At 33.1% G+C, this 21,800-nt stretch overlaps 3 protein-coding genes and 1 non-coding gene across 4 annotated transcripts; 3 read left to right on the top strand and 1 right to left on the bottom strand.

Moving 5' to 3' along the window:
* Window positions 1-111: 111 nt before the first annotated feature.
* Hpf1 (Histone PARylation factor 1) lies at window positions 112-2,440 on the top strand. The gene is made up of 6 exons (XM_089704474.1): window positions 112-219; window positions 307-901; window positions 1,119-1,267; window positions 1,351-1,580; window positions 1,670-1,923; window positions 2,155-2,440. Exons 2-6 carry the CDS (start codon window positions 317-319, stop codon window positions 2,212-2,214), a joined length of 1,278 nt encoding a protein of 425 aa, XP_089560600.1. The 5' UTR covers window positions 112-219; window positions 307-316; the 3' UTR covers window positions 2,215-2,440.
* A 97-nt stretch (window positions 2,441-2,537) lies between these two features.
* On the bottom strand, window positions 2,538-7,682 carry Rrp1 (Recombination repair protein 1). The gene is made up of 6 exons (XM_089704473.1): window positions 7,525-7,682; window positions 5,529-6,387; window positions 5,096-5,260; window positions 3,896-4,459; window positions 3,559-3,739; window positions 2,538-3,124 (listed from the first exon to the last, which is right to left on the bottom strand). Exons 1-6 carry the CDS (start codon window positions 7,549-7,551, stop codon window positions 2,983-2,985), a joined length of 1,938 nt encoding a protein of 645 aa, XP_089560599.1. The 5' UTR covers window positions 7,552-7,682; the 3' UTR covers window positions 2,538-2,982.
* Window positions 3,369-3,440, top strand: TRNAP-AGG (transfer RNA proline (anticodon AGG)). The gene has a single exon. It is a non-coding gene; the product is annotated as a tRNA-Pro (tRNA).
* A 4,417-nt stretch (window positions 7,683-12,099) lies between the features above and the next one.
* Window positions 12,100-21,332, top strand: LeuRS (Leucyl-tRNA synthetase). The gene is made up of 13 exons (XM_089704528.1): window positions 12,100-12,276; window positions 12,528-12,734; window positions 12,866-13,234; window positions 13,442-13,686; window positions 14,447-15,345; window positions 15,445-15,703; window positions 15,783-16,147; window positions 16,227-16,371; window positions 17,274-17,397; window positions 18,137-18,391; window positions 19,465-19,674; window positions 20,427-20,661; window positions 21,092-21,332. The coding sequence occupies exons 1-13, from the start codon at window positions 12,274-12,276 to the stop codon at window positions 21,295-21,297; spliced, it is 3,522 nt and encodes a 1,173-aa protein (XP_089560654.1). The 5' UTR covers window positions 12,100-12,273; the 3' UTR covers window positions 21,298-21,332.
* Window positions 21,333-21,800: the final 468 nt, after the last annotated feature.

Raw genomic sequence — 21,800 nt, 5'->3', positions numbered from 1 at the left:
TAAAATGACAACATTAGCTTCAATTGAGATTCTGCTGACTTCTACATTATCTGTTCTAAATTGACATTTGACACAATATTTTAGAGATTTTATTATTTTGATTTTTCCTGACATATTATCGGATGGTCAGAATTCCGATGACCAATAGTTATTTTCCGTTTTAAATTATTTCTGTGATTATTTTTGATTTATTTACCTAATTTACTTTATATAATATTTGTAAGTAGTAATTCTATGGAAATATTGAAAATTCAATTGACTAAAAAAAAATGTTTTATTTGAAATTGGTAACTTTTAAATTTACAGTAACCTAAGAATGTCTGAAGACTGGAAAAAATTTGTTAAAGATCCGCGAATAATTTGCAAGTACGGTGAAAAATGCTATCAGAAAAACCCAGACCATCATAGGACGTATAAGCACCCTCCTCAGCTCAAAGCAAAAGGCAACAAAGATAAACGGACACAAAATCGCTTTAAACCCTACAATAAGAAAACAAATACATGTAATCAAGCAACGGATAGCAAAAATACAGATTCAGTTGTAAATACTCCACTTAATGAAGAAATTGATGATGATGTTCCAGAAACAACAACAACAGTTCATAAACTTGATAATGTTATTGAGAATTTAATTGAAATAGATGCAAGTGTTGGCTATTTTAATAAAGAAACTGATAATTCAGTTTACAAAGAATGTTTCAAAGTGGAAATGCCAGCAGATTTCTTCAAATTTTTTGAATGTTTGAATGAAGAATCTTCTTCTGTTGAGCACTTAATGGCTAGTGTAAATTTAGAAATGATAGGACCTTTTGATTTGTTGTTAGGAAAGTTGCCTAAGCTTGACAATAAAGATCTGTATTTGGTGCATTGGCGGTTTTTCTATGATGTTCCTGAATTTCAGGTAAAAATTAATATTTGTAAATAAATATTTGACAAATAAGATATTATCTCAGTAAATTTTGCTACAACTGACGCTGTTGAAAATGCATAAATAATAAACATGAATCAATTTCATTAGCCCCTGTATATTTTGAACTTAATAATAATTCCACATACCTACTTACTACCCACCAAAATCATTACATAAAATGAAGAACACATTTTTATTTCATTCACAGGCTGTCCTAAAAAAGAAAGGAAAAAGTGAATTACATATTGGTTATTACAGGGATGACCCAAAGGAAAAACCTGTATTTTTAGCAAAAAATGATAGTTCTAAAGATTATACTATAACTCCAGTTGCTGAAAACATTTTCGGTGCTGTTTAGTAAGTAAGATAATTATTGAAAAATCAGGTAAATTCATAAGCAAAAAAGTTTTATAATGAACACATTTAAAATTTAATTACAGTTGGTTTTTACAAAATGAAAAGAAGTCTTCACCCTTCATATCAGTGGCATGTCAAAAATTATCTGAAAAAGTGAAAAAATGGGCCGAGAGCAACAATTATTCCATAGAAGAGTATGACAAAAAGAAAAGACTAAAAGAAATAGTTTGTAAAACATTTCATGGAGCTGGTATTGTTGTGCCTTATGAAAAGAAAACTCAACTCGGTTATAGGAAATTAGTTGAAACTGATGGTAAAATATTATTTTAATTTAATAACTTAATGAATCCTATGACCTATCCACATACTCAACCATAGTTAACACTCATAATTTTATTTTAGTAAACATAAAGAAACTGTTTAAAAAACTTGAAGATGCATCAACAGAATCTGAGAAAAGTAAAATTTTATCCGACCTTCAGCCCTTAATAACATATTCCAGTATAGCGGTTGATGAATGTGACTTTGGAACAGGCCTTGAAGCAGGAATAGCCTTGTTTTGTTCAGGACGTAAGGAGTTCAACAATAGTGCCTTAACTCTACTCAATACTACATACTCACTGTTAAAAAGGGATGAATTTGGGGAAATAATTCAGGTATGTGTCTTATATCTTAATTTTATTTACCAAGTCAGGGAGGGACAGAGTTGAATTCTGATTGTGGTTTTACTATGTATTCTTTGATCTAATAAATTTTTATAGTAGCTTGCATGTAAATGTACAAGCTAAGACGCGGGCTGAAAGCTAGTGTTGTCTATATTAATTTTTTTTGTTTAAGTACATTATCACCTTTTTTACACAATGATGTAGGTATTTTCTTTTTTTCAGATGCATATGAAGTATCGTCGTAAGGGCCCTCATATGGCCTTATGGGGGCAAAAAATGTAAAAATAATTGTATTATTTTAGCTCATTCAATTATATTTATTTAAAAAAGGAAATCTCAAGAACATTTAATGCTTAATAGGACAAGTTTTAATCACTCAAAGAGATTAAAAGCAGAATTGAATAACAATATGAATGGTAATGTAATAATATGTAGTTTGACTGTGTTACATATGGACAGGTATTTATTTCTATCTAATATTTAAAGGGTTGTGACATAGTCTACAAATTCATGTTTAATGTTTCTTCATAATTTCGTTAGATACTAAGATCAATAATTATTGTTATTTGTTATGAATATTGTGTAAAAGAGATAAATAAAAATACTTTTTCAGAACAATGTCTATATTTACCTGCCTCAATAGTAAATGTGTTTAACAAAAATAATGTTCTCAAAACGAGCTGTCTTATTAAATAGTTTTAACAAAACACTAACTGAGATTATCAATCAATTTGCATAAACATACAATTCTTAATTAGATAAAGCTGAAATGTTTATAATTAAATCCCAGTTTCCACAAAAAATACAATAATTTTCAAATAAATGTTTTACAAACTTAATTATCACACATTTTAACATTATATCAACTTTATTTTTTAATGTACAATACTATGTTATGTATGGACTAACAAATTGTGCCTATCTTTGTGATAATTCTTTAAATTGTTTCTATTTTCATTATATTGTTTCTATTTCTTTAACAGTTATAAATCACATAATTATATCAAATATTAAGTTTGAAAAACACTTTTAATTAATTTTACAAGTCGGTTATTCCTTGGGTTTGTCAGCAGTACTAAGATGAAGGAAGAGACTAATAGGACAATGGTCACTCCCATACACTTTATCCCTGATGACACTGTCGCAGAGAGAGTGCAGAAGTCTTTCAGACATTATGAAGTAGTCTAGACGCCTGAAAATTAAATAATTTTATGAAAATCAGTATTGGAAATATTTTTTTTGTACCTATTCCATGCAAGATATTTCTGTATATTTTGGTAGGTAAGGTAAATTATGTTTTCTAAATTATTATTTCAAATGGTCTTTTTTTTAAGCATATAAGTAACCAGTACTGTATAATACTGCCTAGTATGTGAACATTTTAGAAAGTAAAATTCAATCACACTTGACGCGTCATTTTGACATTCTACTCAAGCGGCTCGTTGGTCTAGGGGTATGATTTTCGCTTAGGGTGCGAGAGGTCCCGGGTTCAAATCCCGGACGAGCCCGCGTTTCTTTTTTTTTATTTTAAGTTTTATTAAAGATGTAAATGATTTACATCCTTTATTCAGCAAGACCAGAAAAATAAATAAGATGATATTTCTAAGTATCTTTTTTTTCACTTACCATCCAACATTTTTAGATCGACTATTAAACATATAGCTCCAAAAAGTGTAAGCACCAGTTTTATCTGGATTTAGGTGTCTGAAAGTGTCCACAAATCCACCTCCAAGTAGCTGGGTCATACCGGCACGCTCTTCTTCCGTGAATCCAGCATTCTTTTTATTTGTTTTTGGATTGGTTAAATCTGGATAAAGTTATAAAATTATTACATTTATTTCAGAATCGTATTACCACGAAAATGTACTGAGTAAAAAAAAGGTAACATTAATGTAGCTAGACTAAATTAAAAGATAAAAATGCACATGTTAAATAGTTTAGACTATTATATAGAGTTATATACCTATTTCATTATGCGAAACGTTCATATCGCCACAAATAATTACAGGTTTCTTTTCATCCAGCGCCTTTACGTGTTTCCGAAATTCTTCATTCCACTTCAGTCTTTTAGGTAATGTAACCAATTTTCGACCAGCGTTTGGTACATATGTGCATATTAAATAAAATTGTTCATATTCTGCCGTAATTATTCGGCCTTCATCATCTAACTCCTCATTTTGTAGTCCATATTGCACATTCATTGCAAGCTTCGTAGTGTATATTCCTACTCCAGCATAGCCCTCTTTGTCGCTGCATAACCAATAAGCATGATAACCAGGAATGTTCGTAACTTCATCTGGTAATTTATCACGCGCGCATTTGATTTCTTGCAGGCAAAGTATGTCCGGTTTCTCGTACTTTATATAATCTAAACCCCCTTTCCCTAACCATGCTCTGATACCGTCTACATTCCAACAGGAAATTTTGAAATTCCATTCTTTACCCTGTGTGTTTTTGGAAGTATTTGAAAAGTCTATAGACTCATAATCAGTTGCTGATTTGTTGACCTTCTTTTTAGTGTCCTCAACTGAAATGGAGAGATTTCTTTGAATTGGAGAAGTTTTTCTAATCTTCAATATCCAATATCAAGCAAATAATAATATTTTAGCAATACTTACTAATTTGTTAGTAATAATAGCTCTATAGGTGTTAATTATGCCATCCATACTTAAAAAATATTTTTTGGCACTTTAGAATATGATGTACATAGTTAACTTAATATTATGATTATTCCAATATATTTTTATGAGTTATATCTTCATTCTTTTATAATTGCTTATATATAAATTTAGTAACTCAATATTTTGATTTCTTTTACAAAAATAAAAAGTAAGATTGTATATAAATCCCTAATACCAGTCATAATCAATATTCATGCACTTTTTGATTTGTGTAAATTCAATAATACTCTTTGCTACTTATCTAAATAAAGCAGCCAAATCAAATCATCCAATTACTGCAATAAGCAATCTAGCCGCATAGAGAATAAGTTGCAAATTATATTGGCTTTTATCAATAGAAACAGATACTAGATAAAAGGTTTTGGAAAAATTGAAATAAAATAATAATTTTGGAAAACTGTTTATTTATAAATAATAAATGAATACACTTAATCATCATTAGGAAACATAAGTCAGATGCAAAGTATGATAAAGTTAATTACCCTTGTCGTCAGCAGCTTTACGCCTGCGCTTGGATGTTGGCTCCCCAGTATCGGGGACATCTTCAGGCTCAATGGGTTTATCGACTGCCTTTTTTTGACCACGTTTAGCTTTTGTAGGTTTAGCTACTGGCTCTACTTCCATTTCTTCATCATCTTTTGCATCTCCTAAAATTTAAAATGACATATTTTCATAAATTATAATATGCAGTCGAAATTTAAGATGTCAATATGACTTACAATGACGTGTAGTGAATAACCCTTCTTTAATTAAAACAATTTTTAATATTATGTAAAACATGTTTTTGTTTGTGAAATGAAATATAAATGAATAATTTTACTTCAAAATAACTTTTATGGAAAAAAACCCATTATAATAATCCCAAATTAGTAATTTCACCTATAATCATAAATAGCCAGAAAACATTAAACCTACCTTTCCCATTTTTCTTTTCCTCTGGAGCATCATCAACTTGCTCTTCTTTGGCTTGGGCTTTCTTTCCACCTTTTTTACCTTTTTTGGGTTCATTATCAACTTTAGCATCACCTTCAGCCTTCTCGTCAGTCTTACTGTCAATAGATTCAGTCTCAGCAATCTCTTCATTAGTTTCTGACTCCTTGTCTGCAGCTTCTTTGGCCAACTTTTCTGCCTCCAAAGCTGCCTTTTCAGCTTTTGTTGGAGCCTTTTTCCTTCCTTTAGTTGCCGGTTTTTCAGCTGGCTCAGGTTTAGGCTCTTCTTCATTATCAGACTTTTCTTCAGATTCTGCTTTAGGTTGTACTTTGCGGCCTCTGCCCCTTCCTTTAGGTTTTTCCTCTGTTTCTTTCTTAGCTGGTTGACTTTCAGTACTTTCTTCTTTGGTCACTTTTTTAGCACGAGTGTTCTCTTTAGGTTTTGATTCTGCAACTTCTTTTTTTACAGCCTTCTTGCGTCCCTTAGTGGCTGTGGGAGGGACCTCTTCTGCATGTCCATTAGTGTCTGCATCTTCATCAATATGTTCATTTTCTTCTGCAGGAGTACCAGCCTCTTCAGCAGAGTTGTCAGCAATAATAATAGGTTTCTCTTCAACTGGTGTAGCATTTTTCTTCCCTCTTCCTTTCTTGGCAGGTGGTGCCTCTTCATTCACACCATTGGCTTTCCCTTCATCATTATTATCCAATTTCTTACCACGTTTCGATTTTTTTTCAATAATTTCAATTTTCTCATCTTCTTGTAGCTCAGGTTCTACTACTGTTTTTGCTTTACCTCTGCCTTTCTTAGGTGCTTCATTGTCTGTGACTTTAACATCAGCAGCTTTCTGGAAAATATTAGAAGAAAAAATATTACAATTTTAACAATAACATATTTCATATCCCCTAATTGTACCAAAAACGTATAATATGTCATATACAATTAAGTTAATGAGTAATGATAAAGTTCGGTCGCGGAGCAGGAAGAATTTCGTACATTAACCTGTTATTACCTGTCACTGTCACTCCTTTGTAAAAAATAATGTGTCTTGCTCACACAGGTGCAATGACCACCGTCCTTAGGGATTATAAAACTTTAACCTGAGAGCATAAGGTTTGTGTTTGCTTGATTGGTGTCAGGTGTTCAATTATGATTTTGTGAATTCAAAATTTATAAGAATAAACCTCAAACTCTTTATGTCCAATCAAAATCCGCCTAAGTCGAAATCGCGTGTTAGACTAACGTATTTCTGTAATATTGTACTGTATAGTAAATTATTTTTTGAAAAATAAGGTCGTAAAGAAGTTTCACTTCTTATGTGTGTACACGCACACTTTTTCTTATATAATATATCGTTGTTATTAAAAAAGTTAAAATGTAACTAGCTAATAAGTATTGTAAATGAATAAAGGACATTTATTTAATAAATTAGTAAAAAACATTTTCTCCTCCAAATATTTCATGTAAACTGCACTTCATTCAAAAATATTTGTGACCACTGTCAGTAGGTAAAGAGGTCATTGTACGAAATTCTTTCTGCTCCGCGACCGGACTTTAGTATGAGAATATAGATTGTATTTATGACAGTAACTTATTATCCTACACTTATTCGAAATATATTTATAATTTATTTCACAGAAACAAATAAAAACGCGCAAATTAATGTCTAAGTAGATATCAAGTACGTCGTCTATAAAAAGAAACCATATAGATTTAGCGCCAAATACATAATTCAGTGCCATTAAACGAAACACGCGGGTTTTTTTTTAATAAGTACTAACAACGTACACAAAACGTGACAAATTTATGATGAAGATACATAAATTGATACAAAGATTAATGAATCAGAAAGGATTGTAAGTTTAAAGCATAACGTATAATCCGCGGTTATTTATGCTACAATACAAAGCAAACCAGTTTAGGGTGGTAAAATAACAAGATAGGAACAGTATGATATTACATAGCTTTATTCGTAATAAATTACCTTAGCTTTTACTGTTCGTGGAGCCATTTGCACTTATATTCTGTAAAAATAAACACTACTACACAAATAATGAAAATTAGAGATACCGGCGAACCCGGCAAACGCGTCTTCCAAAGGAGGTGTTGAACGAAGTTTCCGGTAATATGACAATGACATCAAAATTTGCAACTGCTGGCGCCAATTTTTGACATATTATTTTCTTTTCTTTTCATCTATCATCTATGATACGTGTAGTCAAAACAGACTCAATTCTTTGAATTCATTAAAATATATTAAATTATTATACTATTTCTCTCACATTTACTATATTTTAATCGCTATAGGAATATTGTAGGAACTAAATGTATGATTGTACAAACACTTAGTTTCTACAATATTCCTATCCAATTTTAATCTATCGTAAATCGTTTTTGTTTGAATAAATATCAATACTAATAAAACGAAACGAAATTTTATAGAACAGTATGGCATAACATAATATGGTTAATAGCACAGGTTAGGACTCAGTCAGAAGGTTCACCCATAAGGTAGTAACCACAAACTATTGCAGTCTGTATAATCAGGTATATTGAGATATTAGATCTTGTAAAGGCGTGACGACTATTTTCGCAATTCATCTGTGCTGTGTGGAATTACGAAACTTAATGACATTTTTTATAAATCCGGGTTACTAAGGTTAATATTTTACATTTTTTTTATTTAACATAAATGCAAAAGTAACTCTGTTAAGCGTCTTATTCACGGTCCATCCCCGACGTACGTCGGCTCAAGGCCGCGGTGCTGGATGTATCCTACTGACGATCGTGCGCGCATCAAGCATGGCTAGGGTTGCCAACTTTTATTTGAAGAAATAGAGTTTATCTGATTTTAAAGGAGGTAAATAAAGAGTAAATAAATATTTTTAAAAATGTATTTTTTTGTACTTTTTGCAGTACCTAAGAATTTTTCATTATTTTTAAATGAATAATATGAATCCAAACATTCCAAATCTAAATTTATATATTTTAAGAGATTAATTTTTAATGAAGCTCGGTTTCTCTCTTCCCGCCACTTCACATTCATGACCGAAAAGACTCTTTCAGTAAATGCTGAAGTGGCGGGAACAGAGAGTATGTAGCTAATCATTTTTTTTAAACAAACAAATTCGTCAAGATATTTTTTTTAAATAAATTTCCATTTTTCTGCAGTGGACTTTTGCATAAAATCTGTGTTATTCAACAATTCGCCTTGGAGTTCTTTTAAAATAATAACTTCTGAATATAAACTGTCCATGTGTACAAGGTTGATCCAAAAGTAATGATAATTGGGATTTCCTGTGTACATAAAAATATAAAATAACCGTTTCTTGCTTGCTCACTAAGTTATCACAAAAAAATCATATCAATAGGCCACGTTTCCAAGTATTTACATTAATTTCTGTTGGCAGCACTAATCTGCTGTACGTCCGCGCTATTCACTGTCCATCTGCACGACGTTCGCGGTGGTGGGGGTGCTCGCTGGATGAAAAGTTGGTCGTGCACATCCAGCAAGATAATAATAATAATTATTGACGTACGTCAACGCTATTCACTGTCGTTTTGCGTCGTGCATCGTGTATGACCTTGGCGGGACGTACGTCAAGATGGACCGTGAATACGACGCTTTAAGCGTCTTATTCACGGTCAATCCCCGACGTACGTCGGCTCAAGGCCGCGGTGCTGGATGTATCCTACTGACGATCGTGCGCGCATCAAGCATGGCTAGGGTTGCCAACTTTTATTTGAAGAAATAGAGTATATCTGATTTTAAAGGAGGTAAATAAAGAGTAAATAAATATTTTTAAAAATGTATTTTTTTGTACTTTTTGCAGTAACTAAGAATTTTTCATTATTTTTAAATGAATTATATGAATCCAAACATTCCAAATCTAAATTAATATATTTCAAGAGCTCATTTTTAATTAATTTTTAATGAAGCTCGGTTTCTCTCTTCCCGCCACTTCACATTCATGACCGAAAAGACTCTTTCAGTAAATGCTAAAGTGGCGGGAACAGAGAGTATATAGCTAATCATTTTTTTTAAACAAACAAATTCGTCAAGATATTTTTTTTAAATAAATTGCCATTTTTCTGCAGTGGACTTTTGCATAAAATCTGTGTTATTCAACAATTCGCCTTGGAGTTCTTTTAAAATAATAACTTCTGAATATAAACTGTCCATGTGTACAAGGTTGATCCAAAAGTAATGATAATTGGGATTTCCTGTGTACATAAAAATATAAAATAACCGTTTCTTGCTTGCTCACTAAGTTATCACAAAAAAATCATATCAATAGGCCACGTTTCCAAGTATTTACATTAATTTCTGTTGGCAACACTAATCTGCTGTACGTCCGCGCTATTCACTGTCCATCTGCACGACGTTCGCGGTGGTGGGGGTGCTTGCTGGATGAAAAGTTGGTCGTGCACATCCAGCAAGATAATAATAATAATTATTGAGTTTTGCGTCGTGCATCGTGTATGACCTTGGCGGGACGTACGTCAAGATGGACCGTAAATAAGACGCTTTAGTCTGTCTCTCATTCTATACTAAACTACTATACCGATTTCCGGATGAAATTTGGTACTGTAGACATAGTTTGAGACCAAAGGTCATAGGACAGATTTTATCCCGGAAAACCCATGGAAACGGGAACTTTGCGGGTTTGTCACTGACATATTTTATCATAAAGTCAATGATCGAAAAATAACATAATATACTGTCCAAGTTCTAGTTTTTATTTTTTATTTTCATGAAACGGATATACCTATGAAAAATACCCGCAATTCGCAAATGTAGAACGAGATTTGCAAATGTTTATATACCATGTACCGTACGGGCGCTAACCAGCGCTAACACTCGTTGACTCGTATATATTGAACGAATTGGAAGTTTAACAAGTTTAACTTGCCAAGTTAGGTGTGAAAGGGATAAAAAAACATACAGGCGTCATTCAACGTCATATTTTCTTGTTACAATTACAATTAGTTATAATAGACTAGAGTAGATAATTTTTGAAACAAAAAAAAATCGCAGTCGGATGAAACCCATTAGAAAAGGAGGGGAATATGATGAAAATTAAAGGAAAAATAAATTACGGTCAATCCGAGTTCGGGAAAAGGGAGGGGGGAGCTTTTAAGAGAAAAAAATGGTTTCTCTTGATTTCCGACAAAACTACAAGTCCTACGGAAAAAAGTTCAATGGCAAAGTTGTAGATAATAAAAAGATCTACAACTTTTGTATTGACAATTATTTCACATAACCTCAAAATTTAGGTGAAAAATTCAAAAAACCAAGTTTTTGGTTTTTTATTTTTATCTACTTCAAAATTTATTTTTTTTCTACGAAATTTGGTGGAAACTTGCTTTATTATGTCCCAAATACACTGTAATTTATTTGACTGAAAATATTTATTTTTTCGCCTTATTTTGAATTAATACCAAAAAAACAACCTAATTTTCAATCGAAAAGTCACCCGTCAAAATATCAGCTTTTTTCAAAAACTTGGGGAGCCTTTTATTCATTGAAATCTCTACTTTCATATGGTGTAAAAAAAAATAAACATTACCATAGTAAATGTTCTCAGAAAATGCGTACAAACAGTGTGAAAATGAGCTTTTACTAAATCAGGCACACTTCTCAAACTACCTGAAATGTTTTTATCGACATCATTTTGCTTTTGAATATGCTGTAAAATATTATACTTAGAACAGATAATTTTTTTTCTTTTCAAATATTACCGAAAAGCCGATACAAGAGAAGATATAGAGTTCGAGAAGTGTGCCTGATTTAGTAAAAGCTAATTATGACACTGTTTGTAAGCATTTCCTGAGAACATTTACTATGGTAAGGTTTATTTTTTTACACCATATAAAAGTAGAGATTTTGATGAATAAAAGGCTCCCAAAGTTTTTGAAAAAAGCTGATATTTTGACGGGTGACTTTTCGATTGAAAATTAGGTTGTTTTTTTGGTATTAATTCAAAATAAGGCGAAAAAATAAATATTTTCAATCAAATAAATTACAGTGTATTTGGGACATAATAAAGCAAGTTTCTACCAAATGTCGTAGAAAAAAAAATAAATTTTGAAGTAGTTAAAAATAAAAAACCAAAAACTTGGTTTTTTGAATTTTTCACCTTAATTTTGAGGTTATGTGAAAAAATTGTCAATACAAAAGTTGTAGATTTTTTTATTTGAACTTTTTTCCGTAGGACTTGTAGTTTTGTCGGAAATCGAGAGAAACCATTTTTTTCTCTTAAAAGCTCCCCCCTCCCACTTCCCGAACTCGGATTGACCGTAATTTATTTTTCCTTTAATTTTCATCATATTCCCCTCCTTTTCTAATGGGTTTCATCCGACTGCGATTTTTTTGGACTTTTTATTATTTTTAAAGGGATCTACCACTGTTGTGGATCTACCCCAGTGTATAATGTTCATACTGAAATCTCCAGTGTATTAGATAAGCTTCTTGGCTGTGACACTAGCACATGAGTAGAAAGACGGTCTTTCTACTCATGTGACACTAGTCTATTTTGTGATGACAAAGGGAAATGACAATTGACAATTGACGACTCACGACAGACGATGACGAAGTGACGACTGACGTTTCAAGTTCTACGACGGGTCTTTTGAAATTTCAAACAGCTGAGTGTAAAATCGCATGGCTTTCTAAAGATTTAAATAAGAATAAAACACAATTACATGTCTGTTTGAATTTAAAAAATTCAATATGGTAAGTGGGCACTCCTGTTTTAATTTCTTTGATTTCGAACACTACATGTTATGTTTAGGTTATGCGGTATTTAACAATTATAAAAAATTAAGTTAATTGAATTAAAGTTAACTTTATAAACTTATATTTCAATTTTAAAATAAACTGCGCTAGTCTCACTTGTCTAACACTATTATATTACATTAGATGGACCGTAACTGGGTCCAATATTTATTTTTGCATCTATAAATTTTTTACTTTTACTATTTCAGGCAAATCTGGACAGAAAGGGTACTTTTAAAGTAGAATATTTACAAGAAATTGAGAGAAAGGTGCAAGAACAGTGGGAAAATGAGAAAATATTTGAAGTTGAAGTTCCGAAGGATGAAAGTCAAGAAAAATTTCTTTGTACTTTCCCATATCCCTACATGAATGGGCGACTACATCTTGGTCATACCTTTTCCTTATCTAAATGTGAGGTAAGCAAAAAGTTTTTTTGAAACTTACAATAGGTTTAATTCAAAATTTCTGGCTGCACCAGTTGCTATAACACAAATCACCTATATGGTAAGTATAACGCTGCTTTATTAATGAACAATATTTTTTTTAGTTTGCAGCAAGGTATTATCGCCTAAAAGGCAAAGCAGTATTATTCCCTTTCGGATTCCATTGTACTGGTATGCCTATAAAAGCGTGTGCTGACAAGTTGAAAAGGGAGATGGCTCTGTATGGATGCCCTCCAGAGTTCCCAGAAGATGAAGAAGTTGTGAAAGTAGAAGAGGATTTAGTGCCCAAGGATAAAAGTAAAGGCAAGAAAAGTAAGGCAGTTGCTAAGACTGGCTCGGCTAAATACCAATGGCAGATTATGCAGAGCCTTGGTATCCCAGAGGAAGAGATTAAAGAGTTTGCTAATGAAGAACATTGGCTTGAATATTTCCCACCACGAGCTGTTGCTGATTTGAAGAGAATGGGACTTCATGTACGTTTTTATTATTTATATTTTTAGAGATTAACTTAATTTTAAGACAAATATTTGTTACTTTACCTGAGATATCTAAAATTCTTCATGAGATATATTTAGATTGTGGCTATTTTCCAAAATAAAATATACAAAAGATTGTGTTAATATTATTGTTATATAAATTCAATTGCCAACCATTTTCCTTATTATTTATTTCCTATACAGGTTGACTGGCGGCGGAAGTTCATAACAACTGATGTTAATCCGTTTTACGATTCCTTTGTAAGATGGCAATTTAATCATCTCAAAAATCGTAATAAAATCATGTTTGGTAAACGGTACACAATTTACTCACCGTTGGACAAACAGCCTTGTATGGACCACGATAGAAGCACTGGTGAGGGGGCTGGACCTCAGGAATATACTCTTATTATGATGAAAGTACTGGAACCCCTTCCGGAAGTTCTGAAGTAAGTGTTTAGTAGTTCAAAATGAAATTTTCCTATTTATGTATGTTCATGTCAAATAATAAAAATAATGCTTTTGTGTTATTGAATAATGTTAACAAATTTTAAAATATTATGTCTCCAAATTCTATGTCAGAAATGAAAGAATACAAATAATGAATTATTTTAATACAATAATAAGTTTCCGGTTTAGAATCAACATCTGATGCGAATACACTCGCTCTGCAAGAAGACTCGCGCTATCAGTAATTAACCATCTTTGTCTTTATGCTTTCGAAAATGCAGTGTACAATTAATTCAATAACAAACTAGCACTGATCAATATTTTCGAAAAAGCTAGGAAGTGCATTTTGAAATAACTAGGTACTATTCATCGCGTTTCGAAGGCAGGAAAACCACTCTTTGTTTATAAAAAATTGCGCCTTTTTCGAATCAAATTCATAAAATTCATTAAACATACATATTATATAAAAATTATAAAAGTAATTGCAAAGATGAAAAAAATACAGTGCGATTTTGGTAATATCACCACTGACGAATTGCTGTTAAGTGTTGTGAAATGACGTTATATGCGAATACGGGACTGTTAGCGGGTGTCAATATTTATCGGAACTCTAAATTTTAAATGCCTATAAAATCAAAACGAATTTTTACTACTACAAAAACTAGCGGTTTGTAAAACATACAAATTTTTTTGTGCTCTATTTTATTATTAGAAAGTTATATTTTTTTACTGTAATTAAACCATGCTTTAATTTAACAGATGTTTTGCCGGGAAGCAGGTAAGTTTCGTCACAGCAACTCTGCGACCTGAAACAATGTATGGTCAAACTAACTGCTGGATTCATCCGGATATCAAGTACATAGCTTTTGAGACTGTCAATAATGGTATTTTCATTTGCACCAAACGTGCCGCAAGAAATATGTCCTACCAAGGATTTACAAAGAATGACGGTGAATTTGTAATACTTAAAGAAATTGTAGGACAAGATCTTTTAGGAGTAGCATTAAAAGCACCTTTTACAAGTTACTCAAAGATCTATTCTCTACCAATGTTGACCATTAAAGAAGATAAAGGGACTGGAATCGTTTCAAGTGTTCCTTCAGACTCGCCTGATGATTACGCAGCATTAGTTGACTTACAGAAGAAACCTGCATTCAGAGAAAAATATGGAATCAAAGATGAAATAGTACTTTCTATAAAGCCTATCCCTGTTCTAGAAGTGCCCGAATTTGGAAACTTATCCGCTGTACACTTATACGAGAAACTAAAGATTCAGAGTCAGAATGATAGAGAAAAGCTAACTCAAGCTAAAGATATGGTGTACTTAAAAGGCTTTTACGACGGTGTTCTGATCGTGGGCGATTATAAGGGCAAGAAAATCCAGGAGGTCAAGAAGGCTATTCAGAATCAATTGGTAAAGGAAAATGGGGCTGTTATATATTACGAACCCGAGAAAAATATTATATCGAGGTCTGGGGATGAGTGCGTTGTCGCTCTTTGTAATCAGTGGTATCTTGATTATGGCGATGAGGGTTGGAAGGCACAAGCCGAGAAGGCGTTAGCTGCCATGAACACCTTCCATGAAGAGGTTAGAAGGAACTTATCCGGAACTATCAAGTGGCTTCATGAATACGCGTGCTCTAGAACTTATGGCCTTGGTGAGCATCTGTTTAAATAAATGTTTGGTTCTAACACACATAATAGGTTATACTGAGTGAAGAACTGGTATTAAATGATTTGTGCCTTCTATTTTCCAGGTACAAAATTGCCCTGGGACACTCAGTGGGTGATAGAATCTCTGTCTGATTCAACAATATACAACGCATACTATACAGTTGCACATTTCCTGCAAGGAAACACTTTTAGAGGCAATGTAGAGAATGATCTTAAAATCAAACCTGAACAAATGACACTCGAAGTTTGGGATTACATATTTTTCAAAGATGCGCAATTCCCGAAAGATACAAAGATTCCTAAAGCATCTTTAGACCTTATGAAGAAATCATTTAACTATTGGTAAAATATTTGTACAAGGAAATTGTTGACTTAATTTCATTGAAGTGTACATTCGTTGTAACATTTTATTGTTTTAAAGGTATCCAGTCGACATGAGAACATCAGGGAAGGACTTGATCCAAAACCACTTATCGTACTTCATTTTCGTCCATTGCGCAATTTGGCCGAACGAAGAGGACAAGTGGCCAAAGGGAATCCGTGCTAATGGACATCTGCTATTAAACTCCGCAAAAATGTCCAAATCCGATGGAAATTTCCTAACGTTATCGGAATCTTTGGACAAATTCAGTGCTGATGGTATGCGTTTGACACTTGCTGATGCTGGAGATTCTATAGAGGATGCCAATTTCGTTGAAAGCACGGCCGATGCGGCTATCCTAAGGCTGTATACCTTTATCGAATGGGTTAAAGAAATGATGGCTACAGAGTCAACTTTAAGAACAGGTAAGAAATTTTCATTGGAATAAAAATTTGTGTATCATTTTTGTACCTATCTGAAATACAAAATTAAATATATTTTCAGGTGAATACAACTTCCACGACAAAGTGTTTATAAGCGAAATGAACATGAAGATTAAACAGACGGACGAGAATTACAGCAAGGTGTTATTCAAGGAAGCTCTGAAGACGGGATTCTTTGAACTACAGGCCGCACGTGATAAGTATAGGTACGTTACATTTTCTTTGATATGTTATAAAGTTAAACATATTACAAAAAATTGCAATTATAATTGACCAACTAATGCTATTGGACTTGTTTTTAATTTTTCTTCTTTCATCAATCTACTGATAGACCACGAAAGGTTCATAACATATCAACAACGCGAAATATTTAAAATTTTCTTATTTTCCATGCATCTTTCTTTATTTCTTCATCACTTACAAACACAACATGCGTAATGTCATGACTAATGAGATAAGTGAGTAGTCACGTGATTATAATATAATTATTTTTTTTTTTGCAATATGATACAATTATTCAACTGCAATGATAAAAGGGCGATAGTTTTCAATAAATTTTGTCTAAAAACGATAAAATTAATTTTTATAAATGTCATACAAATGCGACATATTTATCGTTATCAAATTAAGGTGGATTCATGAGTATTCAGTGGCCGAGAGGCTAGTCGTTGCCCCAGTGTGGCCTCGTGATCGAATTATTTCTATTCGTAAAAAATTTTCTCTTTATTTTTTCAGGTATTTTTTGTGTGATATACTACATGTATAATAAAAGTCTAATATATTTTATAACACACTAGCTTACCGCCCGCGGCTTCGCCCGCTTTGTCTAAAACCTAATATACTAAAACCTTCCTCTTGAATCACTCTATCTATTAAAAAAAACCGCATCAAAATCCGTTGCGTAGTTTTAAAGATTTAAGCATACAAAGGGACATAGGGACAGAGAAAGCGACTTTGTTTTATACTATGTAGTGATTCAAGCTATCTGTTAAAAAAAACCGCATCAAAATCCGTTGCGTAGTTTTAAAGATTTAAGCATACAAAGGGATATAGGGACAGAGAAAGCGACTTTGTTTTATACTATGTAGTGATTTATTTATTTGATTAGGGAGTTATGCTGGGAGCGCGGCATGCACGCGGCGCTGGTGCGGCGCTACGTGGCGGTGCAGGCCGCGCTCGTGTCGCCCGTGTGCCCGCACGTCGCTGAGCACGTGTGGCAGCTGCTTGCCAATGTGAGTATACTGGGACCCTCCAGCGAAAGTACTTAAAAAAAGACGGGTTGCACTCCGGGAGTGCCAGCAGAAGTGAAAACGCGCGTAGTAGAGAGGGGATAGCTGTCTACTCTCCATCCGTCTTACGCTTTTTCGATCAGGTCACGTGTCCTGACGCGAGTTTAAGATTTTATACCCATTACAAGTGCTCAACGCCGCTAAAGAAGTTTTCACTTCAAAAATTGGAAATAGCAAATTTTGCTGAAAGGAAACATTCCTTTATTATATTATTTCCTAAAAAAATGTATCTGCATAGTCCATAGAAAATTTCTATACGATATTGCATATATTATATGCGATTAGTCACGTCAGGCTATAGACAAGAGAAGGCGAGATTGCTATAGGAATAAAAGGTGAGCGTTAAAAATAAATGGTAGACAAGCTATTAAGTATGCAGACTATGCTAGACTTATTGTTGCCGGACTGCGGCGCGAGGAGAGTCATGCAACACGCATCGTTAACGGGTAGTGTAGTTTGCAAGTGAACAAATTTAAGCCGCCTATATACAAAAAAGTGTAAATTCGAAGTAGATTTCAAAACCAGTAAACATTTAATATAGACTTCGAGATGGCTTTATTTTGTTTTACTTTTAATAGAGGCAGTTAAATTTTTTTAGTAAATTTATTTGTAATTCTCTGTTAAGCATTTTCCTTTTCCACTACAAGTTTAAATAAAAATTTCAACAATATTTTTTTTACAGAAAACAAGTATACTCCACGAGCGTTGGCCAGTAGCAGGTGAAATCGACGAAGTGGCGGTAAAAGCCAGTAACTACCTCATGGAAGCGGCTCACTCTTTCCGCATCTACCTCAAGAACCACTGCGCTGTGAAGAAAGCCAAGAAGGGAGAAGCGCCCAAACCTGAACCGAAACCGAATAAAGCAGTTATTTGGGTAGCCAAAGAGTATCCCAAGTGGCAACATACTATTATTACTACGATGAAAGAGTTGAATGGGGTAAGATTGAAGAAGTATAACTAAGTGATAATAATGTATAATTTAATTTTTTTTTACCAAATTAATTTAACATAAACATATTGGTATGTACCGTTGAATTTTCCTTCGGGTTTTTAAGAACATCAATGCATTTTTTCCTACATGCGTAATGTTTACTTAAAATCTATTATCTGAAAAAAGATTCTTGTTTTTTACTTAAGGCCGTGTACGCGGTCCGTGCGCTGTTTGGCTCAAATATGTGATTTTTCAAACCAGATTGTCCATCAACCACGTATCTTACAAACATATGAATTACTAATAATTTTAGGAAATTTTATTGTCTATGTAGTTAGTTAAGAGTTTTTTTCAATTAATACAGTATTTCTGAATACCATCAAGATAACTGAGCCGATGATTACTTGATTTCACTTTTAGTGTCAATTTCGAAGCTAAAAATATCTGAAATTGCTGACAGATCTAACTCACAATTATTTTTAACTAACTGCAAAAATCCTTATTAAAATAGTTAGTTAAAAGATTTTTTTATTTTAGACTCCTAACTTACGAAATTAAAATCCGAACAATGTGAATTTTTTTATAAATTATAGTCGACAAAATGATTATTTTCACCAAGATATTTGACTTTATTGAATATAATTTATACATATTGCAATAAAAGAATGTCTTACTTATAAGATAAAATTTAAAAAATCAACTAAGGTACCTCTATTATCTTTCTACAATTTTTTTTAAAGTACTATAAAACACTGCGCGCGACCCGATTAAAATCAGTCGGCAGCGAGCCTTTCCAGATAGAGGACATGTAGCTCGGCGCTCTCCTGTGGACCTATGCTGTTCATAGTAAAAGGATAGCGCAAGCCGCGATCTATCGTAATAGATCGCGGAGTTTTTGACTTGCGTTGAATAGAATATGCGCTCTTAAATGGCTGGATATTTTTTTTTATTCCCAGCTATCTGTCCCCTAACAACAAGGTCCAGCAAACTAACCCAACGACTTTCTCTCCAAAACTACATAAAGCGCGTTATGGTACATTTATAATTTAATCATATTAATATTTTGTTTATTATCCCAGCCATCAGGACTCCCGGACAACAAGGTGATATCCAGCAAGTTGTCCCAACTACCCTCTCTCCAACGCTACATGAAGCGAGCTATGCCGTTCGCGCAAACCGTTCGAGACGCGTACGAAAGAATCGGCACAGATGCGTTCTCACTAGCACTGCCCTTTGATGAAGCCGCGCTGTTAGAGGATAATAAGCACTATCTCATGAGCACTTTGGACGTAAGTCGCTTGCATTTTTTTTGTTTAGAGATGTTAGTTGTCTCGGTGCGTTCTCAATGGCGCTGCCGTTTGATGAGGCCGCGCTGTTAGAGGATAATAAGCACTATCTCATGAGCACTTTGGACGTGAGTCGCTTGCACTTGTTTTGTTTATCGTGGTAATAATTAAGAGATGTGTAATATGTAGTTTAATAATGATCCAATACGCGATTAGTGTAAGTACGAATACAATACTTACGAGTATTTTCAGGAAATGAAGAAAGTTTTAAATGTTAGTAATTTTTATTTTTATTACATTTGTTTGTAAATTGTAAAATTTTAAATTTCTTACATTTTGTTGTTTCATGATTTTTGAACAGAAAAAATCAAAATTGACGAAATTTATTCTTTAACAGAGATTCCAAAGAAAAATAAAATTAGTTTTTCACTTGTTAGTCTTTAAATAAGAAATTACACAACCCTATTCGTATCAAAACCAGACTTCCTTCCCTCGTATATGCTTATCACTACATAGTATAAAACAAAGTCGCTTTCTCTGTCCCTATTTCCCTATGTCCCTTTGTATGCTTAAATCTTTAAAACTATGCAACGGATTTTAATGCGGTTTTTTTAATAGATAGAGTGATTCAAGAGGAAGGTTTTAGTATATAATTTATTAGGTTTTAGACAAAGCGAGCGAAGCCGCGGGCGGTAAGCTAGTGTTTATAACTTCAACACGGTGCACAAATTAACCAGCTTATAATAAATTTACAGCTCGAATCAATAGAAGTGAAACACACAGACAGTACAGACGTGCCAGAGAAGACCCGCGAAGAGTGTGCTCCCGGAGCCGCGCACGTGTCGTTCTCAAGAATACCCGCAATACGCCTCGTTGCAATTAGTCCAGTGGCAAAATCGGGACTATTTACTGCACACGTGGATATAATGCAGGGGGATAATGTTGAGAAGGTTAAGGCGAAGCTGGCCAAGGAGGTGAAAGCTGTTAAGGGTGAGTGGTTAATAAGAAAACAATTGAATAAGTATACAGATCGTTCTCCAGCGCTGTGCCACGCTGCAGTTAGACCGGTGCGTTCGCCGATTTGCCCATTCACAACGCAAATGGAATAAGAAAAGATTTTGTGAACAAAATAACAGTTCTTTTCATTTCATTTCATTTTCCTTTAATTTTCATTTTCACTTTCTTTCCATTTCATTATATAATAAGTACTTTTTAATTGTAGGTACTAAAAGTAAAATTTTAATAGTCATTTTAGAGTTTAACAAACTGAAATACGGTTCTTTACCTATTACTATCAAATATAACTTAAAAAACGCTTGCCTGAAAACTTAAGACACGTGCGAAGCACAGAAAATCTCAATAAATGAAATATCATTTCATCACATGATTTTTATATTTTGTTAAATTATTCCAATTTCAGATCTCAACTCCCTAAAGTTATGGCGTTATATCGACCCCATACTGGGCCCGCGTAAGATCCCAATTCCCGGCGACACAGAGACAAAATGCGTGCCAATAGACAACGATGCAGTACTGCGGGTATTAGTGGAAGATAAACGGATCGAACTCGTCGATAATGGCAAGAATATCGATGTAGGATTACAGATTGTGTACACTTATAAGTGAAAATTGAAATATATTTATTTATTTTGCATTGAAAATGTGTTTCATTTTGAATTTAAATGTCTAGATTGCCCTAACGTGTTTGTTTACTTAATAAAATACGCATGGGAAATGGCTAATCAAACATAAAGAATTATAAGTCATTTTAAAATACAACGTATGTATATTTTAGTTTACGAAAGTCGAAATCTAAATACTTAGGTAACTACATAAAGCACTAGTTATTATTCTGTGCCTAAAGTTTAAAATTTTTGAGTTGTTTAAAAGTGGTTAAACATTGTAAAAATATATGTAGAGATTCTACAATTCGGTCCTACAATACCATTGAAAAAGCATTTAAATATGATTGAAATGGAAAAAACATAGATATATTTTTTACAGATAATAATTTCAATAAATAATCTAACAAACATACAATATGGTTTCTATTAAGAACTGATAAAATAATGCTTAGGAAGCACTTCGCTAACAATAAGGCGAGATCGAAGTGAAGCACTTCCATATCG

Source organism: Colias philodice, chromosome 15, assembly GCF_061535455.1.
Source record: "Colias philodice isolate Cphi_HAF_F1 chromosome 15, ilColPhil1 Martin Lab GWU primary, whole genome shotgun sequence".
Lineage (NCBI taxonomy): Eukaryota > Metazoa > Arthropoda > Insecta > Lepidoptera > Pieridae > Colias > Colias philodice.
Note: the sequence above shows the minus strand (reverse complement) of the source record. Positions and strands in the feature narration are given on the sequence as shown.

Excerpts from the sequence above, each read along its gene's own strand:
- Hpf1 (XM_089704474.1), top strand. The coding sequence starts at position 317 with ATGTCTGAAGACTGGAAAAAATTTGTTAAAGATCCGCGAATAATTTGC. Across the intron at positions 1,581-1,669 it reads GAAATTAGTTGAAACTGATG|TAAACATAAAGAAACTGTTT; the intron begins GTAAAATATTAT and ends ATTTTATTTTAG. Across the intron at positions 1,924-2,154 it reads AATTTGGGGAAATAATTCAG|ATGCATATGAAGTATCGTCG; the intron begins GTATGTGTCTTA and ends TCTTTTTTTCAG.
- Rrp1 (XM_089704473.1), bottom strand. The coding sequence starts at position 7,551 with ATGGCTCCACGAACAGTAAAAGCTAAG. Across the intron at positions 6,388-7,524 it reads CACGAACAGTAAAAGCTAAG|AAAGCTGCTGATGTTAAAGT; the intron begins GTAATTTATTAC and ends AATATTTTCCAG. Across the intron at positions 3,125-3,558 it reads CGATCTAAAAATGTTGGATG|GCGTCTAGACTACTTCATAA; the intron begins GTAAGTGAAAAA and ends TTTAATTTTCAG.
- LeuRS (XM_089704528.1), top strand. Across the intron at positions 13,687-14,446 it reads CCCCTTCCGGAAGTTCTGAA|ATGTTTTGCCGGGAAGCAGG; the intron begins GTAAGTGTTTAG and ends TTAATTTAACAG. Across the intron at positions 15,704-15,782 it reads AAGAAATCATTTAACTATTG|GTATCCAGTCGACATGAGAA; the intron begins GTAAAATATTTG and ends ATTGTTTTAAAG.